Genomic DNA, 11935 nt, shown 5'->3' on the forward strand with positions numbered 1-11935 from the left:
AGTAGTCACCAGAGGGAAGAGAATGGAATGATGATAATCTTTCAAAGATTCACAACTCTATTGGTAGGTACTACAAAGAATTGTCATTATTTGACCTGTATGATGGTTCTCCAGAAGATTCCCACTTGCAAAAGGATTTCTATTTAATCTCTGAGCTCATAAAAAACCTTCTCCCTTGGGTGTTTGTCAGAAACAATTTTATAGGGAGCGGGTAATAGCTAGAACAAACAATACAATAACTGAAAGGATTAAAAGAAAGGCTGGGAACTACTAAGAATGTCCATCTGAACTTTGAAAAGCTCCAATGTACTTCTGGGGATGCAGAAGGCCATATGCAAGCAGATGGCTGTACGTATGCCTGGGATGTGAATACAATCAGGAAAAGACCTAAGAAGACTCTAAGCTCTCACCTCTGGCTAAACTTGAGGGCTCTGAATAAGCGGGACATGAAGGTTAAGGAAGAGTTGTCAACTGAAGAAGTGCTCCATTTGGGCATACAGATCCCCTGAGTAAAGACCGATAGATTTTCGGTTCTGGTATACCAAAGGCTGACCATGAAGCTAATCAAGTATAGACATGAGTAGATTTTACAGGGTTAATTCAGAAAACTCACTAAATAAGCAACAAATACCAAAATCAGCAACAACAACCAACCCTGGAGAGAGAGAAGACTCTAATTTTTACAGTTGTCACATTACTTAAAAAGTCTACTTTTCAACAACAACAACAAAGAGACACGTGAAGAAATGAGAAGGTATGATATGGTTCACTCACAGGAAAGCTATCAACTGTCCCCAGATGCTTAACCTACTATGAAAAAATTTAAATTTTAAGTATGTTCAAAAACCTAAAGCAAATCACATCTAAAAAACTAAAGGAAAGCACAAAAATTACGTCTTACCACACACACAAAGTCTGCTGTCAAGAAGTACAATAAAGTAAAAAAAAAAAAAAATCACTAGAGAGGCTCAAGAGCAGATATGTAGAAGTAGAACAATCAATGAAGTTGAAAATGAGTCTGAGAACAATTTTAGAGTCTGAGGAATAGAAAGAAAAAAATAAAGAAACATGAACAGGCCTATGGCACAACAGCAGCCATATCTAACATATATATCAGCCTCAATAGCTGAAAACTCCCCAAATTTGATGAAAAACATTAATCTGCCTATCTTAGAAACTCAACAAACTCTAAATAAACTAAACTTAAAGATATCTAAACCCAGACACATTATAATCGAGCCATAGAAAAAAATCTTGAAAGCAGCAAGAGGAGCAATTCATTATTTATTGGAGGATCCTCAAGAAGATTAACATCTGATTTCTCGTTAGAAAGCAGAGGCCAGAAGATAGTGGAATAACTTTTCAAAGTGCTTCAAAAAAACTAAAGCCAAGAATTCTATATCTGATAAAACTATTCTTCAAAAGTATAGGAGAAATTAAGACATTCTAGTTAAACAAAAACTGAGAAATCACCACCAATAGACCTGTCCTACAAGAAATATTAAAGAAAGACGTACAGGCTGAAATCAGAGGACTAGAGAATAATTTGAATCTACACAAAGAAATAAAGACTACAGGTAAAGGTAATTAGGTAAATACAATTTTTTTTGGTTGTTTAACTTTTTTCTCCTACCTGATTTTGAAGTGCATAAAAGTTATATATCTGTGTTGATGAGCATAAATTGTACATAAAAATCTAATTTGTATGTTAACAACAAAGGAATGGAAGAGGGAAATGGAGCTATCTATAAGCAAAATTTTTGTATACTATTGAAATTAAGTTGGCATGAATCCAAACTAGATTCTTATGAATTAAGATATTAATTGTAAAAAAAAAAAAAAAAAAGATATTGTAATTCCCCAGAGCAACTCAAAATATATAGAATAAGAAACGAGGAAATTAAAATGGTGCACTAGAATATATTAACATAAAAGATGGCAATAATGAAGGCTAGACCCAAGGGCCATGTATTGCATAGATCCATTCATATGCAATGTGTAAAGTAAGCATGATCCACAGCAACAGCAAATAAATGAGTAGATAGCAGGGACTGAGGAGAGAGTGGAATGGGGAGTGATTTCTAGACAGTGGGGATGGTTGTACAACCTTGTGAATAAAAACCACTCAACTGTATGTACACTTTTAAAATGGTGAATTTTATGGCAGTGAATTATCACTTTTTTAATTGCCTGAAAACGACAAAGGAATGCTGCTTCAAACCACTACCAGCATCCATCTACTGATTCTCAAGAGACAATAGTCTGAACAATTAGAAATTCAGACAGATATTCCTCTCTAGCCCTCTGTTTTCTCCCAGCCCAAATCTCTCTGCCAATGCCTATAAATACGATTTTTTAAACCAGATTATGCAAATCCCAGGAAATATACAATCCCTCAAAAGGCAAAAAAAAAAAAAAAAAAAACCTGGTATTTGTTGAACATTTCATCTTAAACAAGAAAATTAGAGAATTTTCCTTTACTGTAATAAATTATCACTTATTAAAATTAGATAACCGTCACTACTGATAGCTAATTACTATAAATAGTAGATAAAGTAGAAAGTAATTAAGGACAGTGGAATTTAAAATAGAATATAGGCGAAAATGCTGGAGACCATAAAAGACAAAGAAAACAAGGTCCAAGCATCAAGACAAAAAGGACAGATTTTTTAAAAAATTAAAACAAAGAAAAGAGAATTACAATTAATTATAACAGTATTTTTAGAAGAGGAAAAAAATAATCTACTTTATTATAAAATACTGTGTCAAGAAATAAAAAATTTAACCATAAGCTTATCAAAAACACATTAAAAACTTAAAAATTAGGAACGCCTGGGTGGCTCAGCGGTTGAGCGTCTGCCTTTGGCTCAGGGCATGATCCCAGGATCTGGGATCGAGTCCTACATCGGGCTCTCTGCATGGAGCCTGCTTCTCCCTCTGCCTGTATCTCTGCCTCTCTCTGTGTGTCTCTCATGAATTTAAAAAAAAAAAAAAAAAACCTTAAAAATTAGCAATGCCTGGGGCATCTGGATGGCTCAGTCAGCTTGAGTCTTGGGTCCTGGGAGAAAGCCCCATATGGGGCTCCCTGCACCATGGGGAGTCTGCTTCTCCCTCTCCCCACCCCTCCCCTGCTTGTGCTTTCTTTCTCGGTCAAACAAAAAAAAAAAGTGTGCAAAGATAAATACTTCAATTTTTCTTATACCTTCATAATAGTGATCAACCCCAAAATGTTCATCAGTATGGGAACTAAAAGCACAATATAGATTTGTACGGACATGAAAAAATATTCCTAATAATTTACTAGGAGAAAGAAAGGGTGGTCACTATTAACAGACATAACATGATCTCATTTTTTAATACATAAAATGACTTCAATTTACATGCATATGTTCATAGCATAAAGTGTGAAAAAATAAAATGATAAGGGTGAAAGGTGATAAACTACAGGGAAATTTAATGTTTTTTCTTTTAGCCATTTAAAAATAATGAATGGGGATCCCTGGGTGGTGCAGCGGTCTGGGGCCTGCCTTTGGCCCAGGGCGCGATCCTGGAGACCCGGGATCGAATCCCACATCAGGCTCCCGGTGCATGGAGCCTGCTTCTCCCTCTGCCTGTGTCTCTGCCTCTCTCTCTCTCTCTCTCTGTGTGACTATCATAAATAAATAAAAATTTTAAAAAATAAATAAATAAATAAAAATAAAAATAATGAATGTGTATTACTTATAAAATAAATAACACATATTTTGAAATATAGGAAAATTAAGTGGTGATTACTTCTAACCAGTTCACTATATTTTTATTATTAGCTTACCAGTGTCATAGAAATTATTCTAAGCTCAACAAATAGTAATGTTCTAAGATCAGACACCATGATTTAGTATTTCACACTGGTGTAAAATAATTTATAAAACAATCTAAGTTTTGAAGAAATAGCACAAATCAGAAATAGGAAAGCTCAGAAATAGAGAACCAAAGAAGAAATGGATATGAGATAAGAACTGACAGATTTCGGGAAAAAATTAGAAATGAGAAACTATTTCAGAATTAAAAACTAAAGTAGAAAGAACACAAGAGTGCACAGGCCTTGTGGAAAACACAGTAAAGGAAATAAATGATGAAAAATTAGAAGTCAAAAAATATGATAAAAAGGATTTTAGACAAAGTAATAGGCATATACACAGGCATATATTATGCAGAGGAGATCTAATATCATTGATGGTAGAATGAAGTCCCTGAAAAACAAAACAAGCATTCAAAACCGTTAACAAAAAAATTTTATGCTATAGATGAAAACGAAGTTACAGGGCAATCATAAGACATGCACTAATAAACTACTAGACTTTCAAGATAAGAAAAACTACCCTTTAGTTAGCAAAAATTCAGTTGGCAAAAATTCCCAATTCACTTATACGGGAGGAAAATCATATTGTCATCAGAATTTTCACCAATATTTTATGCAACATCTAAATATCATGAAGACAAAATACAGGTCAAGGACTTTATATTCAGGTAAACTGTCCTTTAATATAAATATCACAATTAGAAGCATGAAGAAACTCAGGAAATCTTGTTCTTTCCTAAGAAATCTCCTAGACAAATACAAAATAATATTAAGAAAATATAGGAGGGGTGCCTGGGTGGGGTGGCTCAGTCAGTTAAGTGTTCAACTCTTGATATAGGCTCAGGTCATGATCTCAGGGTCCTGAGATCCAGACCCTTGTTTAGGCTCCACAGTGGAGCCGCCTTAAGATTCTCTCTTCCTCTCCTTCTGCCCCTCCCCCCTCATGCTCTGGTTTGCTCTCAAAAAAAAAAATCATAAAAACACTTTTTTTTAAGGTGACTTTTTTTTAAGATTTTATTTATTTATTTATTCATGAAAGACACTGAGAAAGACAGAGGCAGAGACACAGGCAGAGTGAGAAGCAGGCTCCATGCAGGGAGCCTAATGTGGGACTCGATTCTGGGACTCCAGGATCATGCCCTGGGCAGAAGGCAGGTGCTAAACCACTGAGCCACCCAGGGATCCCATAAAAACACATTTTTAAACAATCAAGAAAAATGATTATGGATAGTTACTGGGTATAATAAGGAATTACTAATTTTGATGAGTATGACAAAGTCTGAATTTTTTTAGAAATACATACTGAATTATATGGATGTAAACTGATATAGTAGAGATTCTTTTGTACTAAAGGACAAATGAATGAAAAATTTCTTAAATGCTGAATCATAGGTATATGGGAGTTTATTATATTATTCTTTTTTGCATGCTTAAAATATTTCCTTTTTTTAATAATAAATTTATTTTTTTATTGGCATTCAATTTGCCAAGATACAGAATAATAACACCCAATATTAAAATATTTCCTAATAGGGCAGCCCGGGTGGCTCAGTGGTTTAGCACTGCCTTCGGCCCAGGGCCTGATCCTGGAGACCCGGGATCGAGTCCTGCATCAAGCTCCCTGCATGGAGCCTGCTTCTCCTTCTGCCTATGTCTCAGCCTCTCTCTCTCTCTCTGTCTCTCATTAATAGATAAATAAATTCTTAAAAAAATAAAATATTTCATAATAAGTTAAAGAATAAAACTAGTGATATATGATCCAAATAACATAGAAACATACTACATAACCGTAACAAAGACAACTTCTCATCAGATATAAAGTCATATACTGTCTCCGTCTCTCACACATAAAACACAATGCAAATAAAGAAAAAACAAGGAGAAAAACTGGGAGATAGTCTTACTACAGAAAGGGGGAAAAAGACTAAAAAATAGACAATTCCCTTATCTGGTAGGAATCAATCCTCCTCAATTAAAAATATTAAAACACAGAAATGTGCTATGGGACAGAAGAGGAAAAAGCAAAGAACATTCTACAAATGTACCCCTCGTATCTGCTTTTTGAGCCAATCATCTAACCTTAATCAAGCTTCAATTCTTCAGTTATAGAAAAGGGATAATAGATGTCCTGTCTACTTTAGAGTCATTATAGCTATCAAATGAAACCATACAGGAAAAATTGCTTTTTACATTACAAGCAGGATACACACACACACACACACACACAAACCCACTAGTTAATAAATATTTACCTCCCACCCAAATACATTCTAATTTCTTAAAATAAGTATTTTTTTTTCTTAAAATAAGTATTAACTGTACACATCACTTTCTCATTCTTATCTTCTGGGTTAATACTATAAATATATTTCAATTGATTATCTAAGTCATACTCACTACTCCTGTGTAATAGCGTAGTCCAACTACATGGCCTCTCAAAGTTCCAAATAAAATTGAATCTAGCTCTTCATCACTTGTTAGGAAATCATCTGGAGGTATAATATCTTGGAACTCAAAACGGGGAAAGAAAGTTGGATAGGAGAGGCGTGGAAAATTTCCATGGGCTCCATATTGGACAGTCTGCAAGTACTTCCAAACAGGATCTCTATTAAAAAAAAAAAAAAGAAAAAAAGAAAGAAAGAGAAAGCACAGAAAAATGATACAATATTTAACCAAAGATTATATTATAGTCATAGGCCACTTGTTTTTCTCATTTTATCTCATGTTAAATTTTTAGTCGGAACTGCTGTATAAAGATTGAGTGTGTGGGACGCCGGGGTGGCTCACCGGTGGAGCATCAGCCTCCGGCCCAGGGCGTGACCCCGGGGTCCCGGGATCGAGTCCCACAGGGATCGAGTCCCACATCGGGCTCCCTGCGTGGAGCCTGCTTCTCCCTCTGCCTGTGTCTCTGCCCCTCTCCCTCTCTCTTATGAATAAATAAAATCCTTAAAAAAAAAAAAAAAAAAGATTGAGAGCGTTACTATGCGTAAAGCAGGGACTGGAGCGAGCAGGGAAGGCCGCCAGGAACCCTACCTGTTCAGCGATGCCTCCTTCTACCCACCCAGTATTTCAAAACGAAAACTCCCAACAGGGGTTCACAGATCTATTTCCTCGTGATGATCATCTTTTGAAACCGAAAGGTATACGAGGTCTCTGACTCTTAACCACACACCAAACGCCGGTTTAAAAAAAAAAAAAAAAAAAAAACAACGAACCAGAAACAACTTGCAAATGTGGGACTGTTATTACATGTGACGCCATTTACACGGTGACAGAGACTGCATCCAGCATCCGCTATTTTAATTCTCTCCAAACAAAAAATAAAAATAAAAAATAATAATAATAATTCTCTCCAAACAGAACCCGTGGTTTCAGGCAGGCCGTGGGGGGGGGGGGTGTGAGTGACCCTCCCTCGGGCCTGTCGCTCGCTCCCCTTTGCCTCACGGGTACCCTCCCTCCCTCCCCTCACGGGTAACTTTCTGCAACAGGCCCGAAAACCGGTGTGGAGAGTGAAAAATAAGGGGAAGTCCGCCGAGGGGCTTCCTCCAAGTTTCCGGGCTCCCGAGGTCGCCGGGGAGCTATTTCCCCGCGTTTTTCCCGGGCGCCGCGCACCCCGCTCCGGCCGCGCCGCACACACGGCGTCTCCATGTCGGCGCAGCACCGGGCCTGGGAGCCGCCGGGGGACGCGGCCGGGCTGGACCGGCCCTTTATTCCGAGCAACCGCCGAGAGCGCACGGGGAGCATCTAACGGGTGTTTCCTGAATGAAGCTCAGGCCAGCATCTCGGCCGAGGCGCGGCGCCCCGAACCCCGCCCCGCCGCCTCCACGGCCCTCGGGCGAGAGACCCCCCCCCAGGCCCCGGCTTGCGCTCGCCCGGGGAGCCCCCCCCCAGCCAGCACTGGGCATTCACTTCTCCCGCGGCGGGGGGGCCGCCGGCAGGACGCCCACGAGCTGCGGCGCGAGCGCGGGGAAGGTCAGGTTCATCCGGGGACGCCGACAGGCCGTTACCCCCTGCGCCCCGCCCCCGCCCCCTTCACCTCTTGAACATCCAGGACATGGCGCTGAGCCGCTAACGGACGGAAGGCTTGGGCGCCCCAGCGAGCCCTCGAGCCGCCTCAGTACGCCTCCCTGCAGGCCCCACCGCCGAGGAGCACCGCGCGGATTCCGAGCGCCGCGGGAGAAGCGCTCCGCTGGGAGTGAGACGCCGCCGAGTCTAGTCAGACGTCGACGCCGTCGCCTTCTAGCAACAATCTGAGAGACCAGCGACGCCCGCTGACTGACACTGGGCTCGCCCAATCGCGAGGAGGGGGCCTAAGGAGGCGAACCAATCAGAGCGCGGGAGGGAGGGCAACTCCGCCCCACGCAGGGATTCAAAGGCAGTAGGGGGTCCCGGCCGCAGGGGCGGTTCCATCCGGGTTCTTCCCCGCCCCCGAGGCGGGCGCGCGGGAAAGCCACGCGGCCCCGGGAGTCGGAGAGGCGTGCCCGCGGCGCCCGGCCTCCTGCTCGATACCCAGCCTCAAGCCCTGGGAGGCGGCTCCGCTGCCCGCGCGTTGCCCCGGGCCCAAGCCTCGACCGAGGCCGACCTCTTACTTTCTCATCGGACGCGGCCCGTGCCGCCCGGTTTCCCGAGCCCCCGAGCTCCCGAGTTACTTCCCTCGGTTTCCCGCGGTGAACCTCGGGCGCTTGCCCTCGAGCGACTCGTATTTTTTTTTTTTAATTTTTATTTATTTATGATAGTCACACAGAGAGAGAGAGAGAGGCAGGCTCCTTGCACCGGGAGCCCGACGCGGGACTCGATCCCGGGTCTCCAGGATCGCGCCCTGGGCCAAAGGCAGGCGCCGAACCGCTGCGCCACCCAAGGATCCCCCGAGCGACTCGTTTTAAGCGTCGGTAGCGAAATCTGAGGGGACACGGCAGCCAATTGTGCGAACTCGCAATCTGTGAGCCGAGTCTGGAATGTCGACCCCTTAGGTTAAGTAAAAATATATTGTTTTAAAATGAATTTTGACACCCTCCCCCCGACCCCCCCGGAGTTGCCTCTTCATCATCATCTTCTTCTAAGGGAAATATGTTCATTTCCTGAGTTAGGACAGACCTAAAATGGGTGGCTGGGGGAACTGACCGGTGACCGCCGGGCCTGGTGGGCAGAACCAGCTTCGCCTGCAGCACCTGGCGGCCCAGGTGGGCAGGTGAGAGGAAGTTCGTCCTCCTCCGGGAACCGTGGGGGCCCTGAGCTCCACTGATGGCTCGGGAGCCTAAGGAGAGTCCGAGGAGAACCGGAGTTTGGGTGCAAAGAAATTCATTAGAAACGCCACTGTTGGGGGTCCCCGGGTGGCTCAGCTGTTTGGCGCCTGCCTTTGGCCCAGGGGGTGACCTAGAGACCTGGGATCGAGTCCCACGTCAGGCTCCCTGCATGGGGCCTGCTTCTCCTCCTGCCTGTGTCTCTGCTTCTCTCTTTCTCTGTGTCTCTCATGAATAAATACATAAAATCTTAAAAAGAAAGAAAGAAAGAAAGAAATGATACCATTTTCGTCTTCCTCATCATCTTCCTTCTATTTACTGAAATGAAATAAATCCCTGCAAATTCGATCTCTCTTTCCATTACTGGTTCATGCTCACAGAGGATAGCTTAAGGCAATGAACAAATGCCTCTTGAAAAGCTGTCTTTATTGACCACTCTTCATACTCTGCCGAAGGAAGTGTAAAATGGACCACTCTACGAAGGGCAAGGGTCAATACTGACCTCTTCACAAGTACATCTACTCTTTGATCTTTGACAGTCACACAGTCACACGGGGCCCTAAGTGAGGTTCAAAGCCACCACCGGCTTCTTAAGCTGGTGCATGCTCATTAGACTGAAATATAAGATTGCAAATATGAATATACAGGTTAAAATTGCAAATATGAATATACAGGTAAACCTGACTCGGTAAGATCTGTGGGTAATGACTACCCCATTGTTAAAGAAGGCAGATTAAGGTAAAAAAAAATTGGCTAAAGTCAACATTTTTGCCCATTTTGTCACTATTTAACATCTCAGATCTAGCAGTTGAACTTGAATACTCTTTCACTTAGTCATGACACAAAGAGGATGGTGAGGAAGAGGAGAACCAGATAGAAATTTATAGTCTATGGCAGAGTTTGTATTTTATTTTAAATGCAGTAGACTCCTAATTGTTTAAGCAAGAAAATAACAATGTGAGTTAGGCTTTAAGAAATTCATTCTGTCAACTCTGTGGAGATTGTAGGGGAAAAGAACAGAAGTAGACTGTTTAGTTGATAACTAGGAAACAATTGTGTCCAGCTAAGAGATGCTCAAGCTGCGAGAACGAACAGGGTGTGCTGATGGATTTGGGTATGGATGCTGAGCAAGGAAAAGGAATAAAAAATTCTTCCAGCTACTTACCTCCCAGTCACAAACACACTTTCTCATCCTCCTTTATGCAAATTAATCATATCACTCTCCCGTTTGATGCTGTGAGCACGAAATCAAAGAATAGCAGGTATGGCTCTTTATAATCTGTTCTGTGCCTCCCACTCCTATCACTTCCCAACCCAGTCTGCCTATAATGGCTTTCACTAACTACTCTAAAAATCATGAATATTTTCATACAGAACCACAAGGCCATTCTCAACGCCCAGCAAAATTAATAATAAATCAATTGTTGGTGTCTCCTAATAACTAATAACATAATCATATTTTCACTATTGTCTCAAAAAAAGACTGGTCTTTTAAAGTTTGTCAACAAAATAGAATTTTGAACCCCTTGGCAAAGAAAATAACTTTAAGAATCTGAATTCCCAAAAATCTGGAAAAAACTTTCAAGTTTATGTCATAACAAATAGGCTCTGAAAGAATGTATGATGTTTTGTGTTTGCTTGCTGTATTCACCCATAAGGGGATAGAGACAAAGTTCAATGAAAGAGAATTTTCAGGAATAACATATGAGAGTTCGCAGAGTAAATCTCAGGGAAAGGGCCCAAATGCCATCACCCTAGGCCAAGCACCACAAAGGGAGGGATAATAGCCCAGTAATTTCTGGAGATCCCATTAAAAAAGGAGGCTATGCTTCATTTTCCAGAGTGTAGCCTCAAGGTTCTGCAGATCTTAAGAGATCAGAAATGTGCCAGGGCAATAAAGGAGTAAAAGCTAATAAGGTGGTTCTGTTAAGGAGCTCAAGGGCAGCCTTTCAAAATCTTACTCATAGTCCCCAGGGAGCCTCCAACGCTGTGAAGGCTCAGTAGTTGGTGCCTGCTGGAGGTGAATGGAGCCCAAACAGCCTACAGGGTAAGAGAAAGGAGACTGAATCTGATGAAACCTATATTTAGTTGACTTTAAATCTTAAAACGCCTGAACTATCTGGAAGTGACTAAAGAAGTTACCTCCCACTAGGCAAACTGAAGGTATAAGATAAATTAAGTTCAATAAAAAAAAAAAATTCAAAGTTTTACCTTTGCAAATGGAGCCAGTCATTGCAAAATTAATACATTCATACTATACATCCATATACACAGACCTCTCAGTGAATTTACAACTGGTATTTATGGCAGATACCTCTAACTGGTTGAATTAGGGGATTTTCATTTTCACCTTTTTTCTTACAAGCATGTAAAGTATTCCCTGTATTGAATATGTATTGCTGTTCTGCCACAAGAAAAATAATAAAAAATATAAATTGTAGTAAGGAAATTATGAAGTTTTTCAACTTCGCTTTTAATTAATGTTAGATTTACAGAAAAGTTGCAAAATTACCACAAAAAGTTCCCTCATATCTCTTACCCCATTTATTTTAACATACATAATCATAGTACAATTATCTAAGTCAAGAAATTAACAATGATACAAAACTATTTCTGAACTCCTTTTTTAATAGAGAAGACAGGAGATGATAAAAGATAAAATCTTTTGTGACTTATTTACAACAGAATTTTCTCAGACTTAATCAGGACCCCAACAGTTTCTGGGGCAGATTTCTGGGTATAACAGCTGGTAGGGCAAAGGAAGTAATATAAAAAGAATGCCAAGCCTTAAAAATATAATGAATATCAAGTGCCTGCCTTGAAGTAAACAATAAATGCTTATTGTCATTACTAT

General features: G+C 41.0%; 1 protein-coding gene across 6 annotated transcripts in view; it reads right to left on the reverse strand.

Annotated features, from left to right (window-relative positions):
• Positions 1–8082, reverse strand: part of HLTF (helicase like transcription factor) — a 49281-nt gene extending 41199 nt beyond the window's left edge. For all 6 annotated transcript variants that reach the window (XM_041733888.1, XM_041733886.1, XM_041733887.1 and 3 more), the window contains exons 1-2: positions 7878–8082; positions 6239–6446 (exon numbers count right to left, since the gene is read on the reverse strand). In XM_041733888.1, coding sequence (XP_041589822.1) covers positions 6239–6446; positions 7878–7897 — 228 coding nt within the window. In that variant the 5' untranslated portion in view covers positions 7898–8082. The remainder of the gene's footprint in view (positions 1–6238; positions 6447–7877) is intronic.
• Between the last annotated feature and the right edge of the window lie 3853 nt (positions 8083–11935).

The sequence above is a fragment of the Vulpes lagopus genome, chromosome 19 (genome assembly GCF_018345385.1).
Source record: "Vulpes lagopus strain Blue_001 chromosome 19, ASM1834538v1, whole genome shotgun sequence".
Lineage (NCBI taxonomy): Eukaryota > Metazoa > Chordata > Mammalia > Carnivora > Canidae > Vulpes > Vulpes lagopus.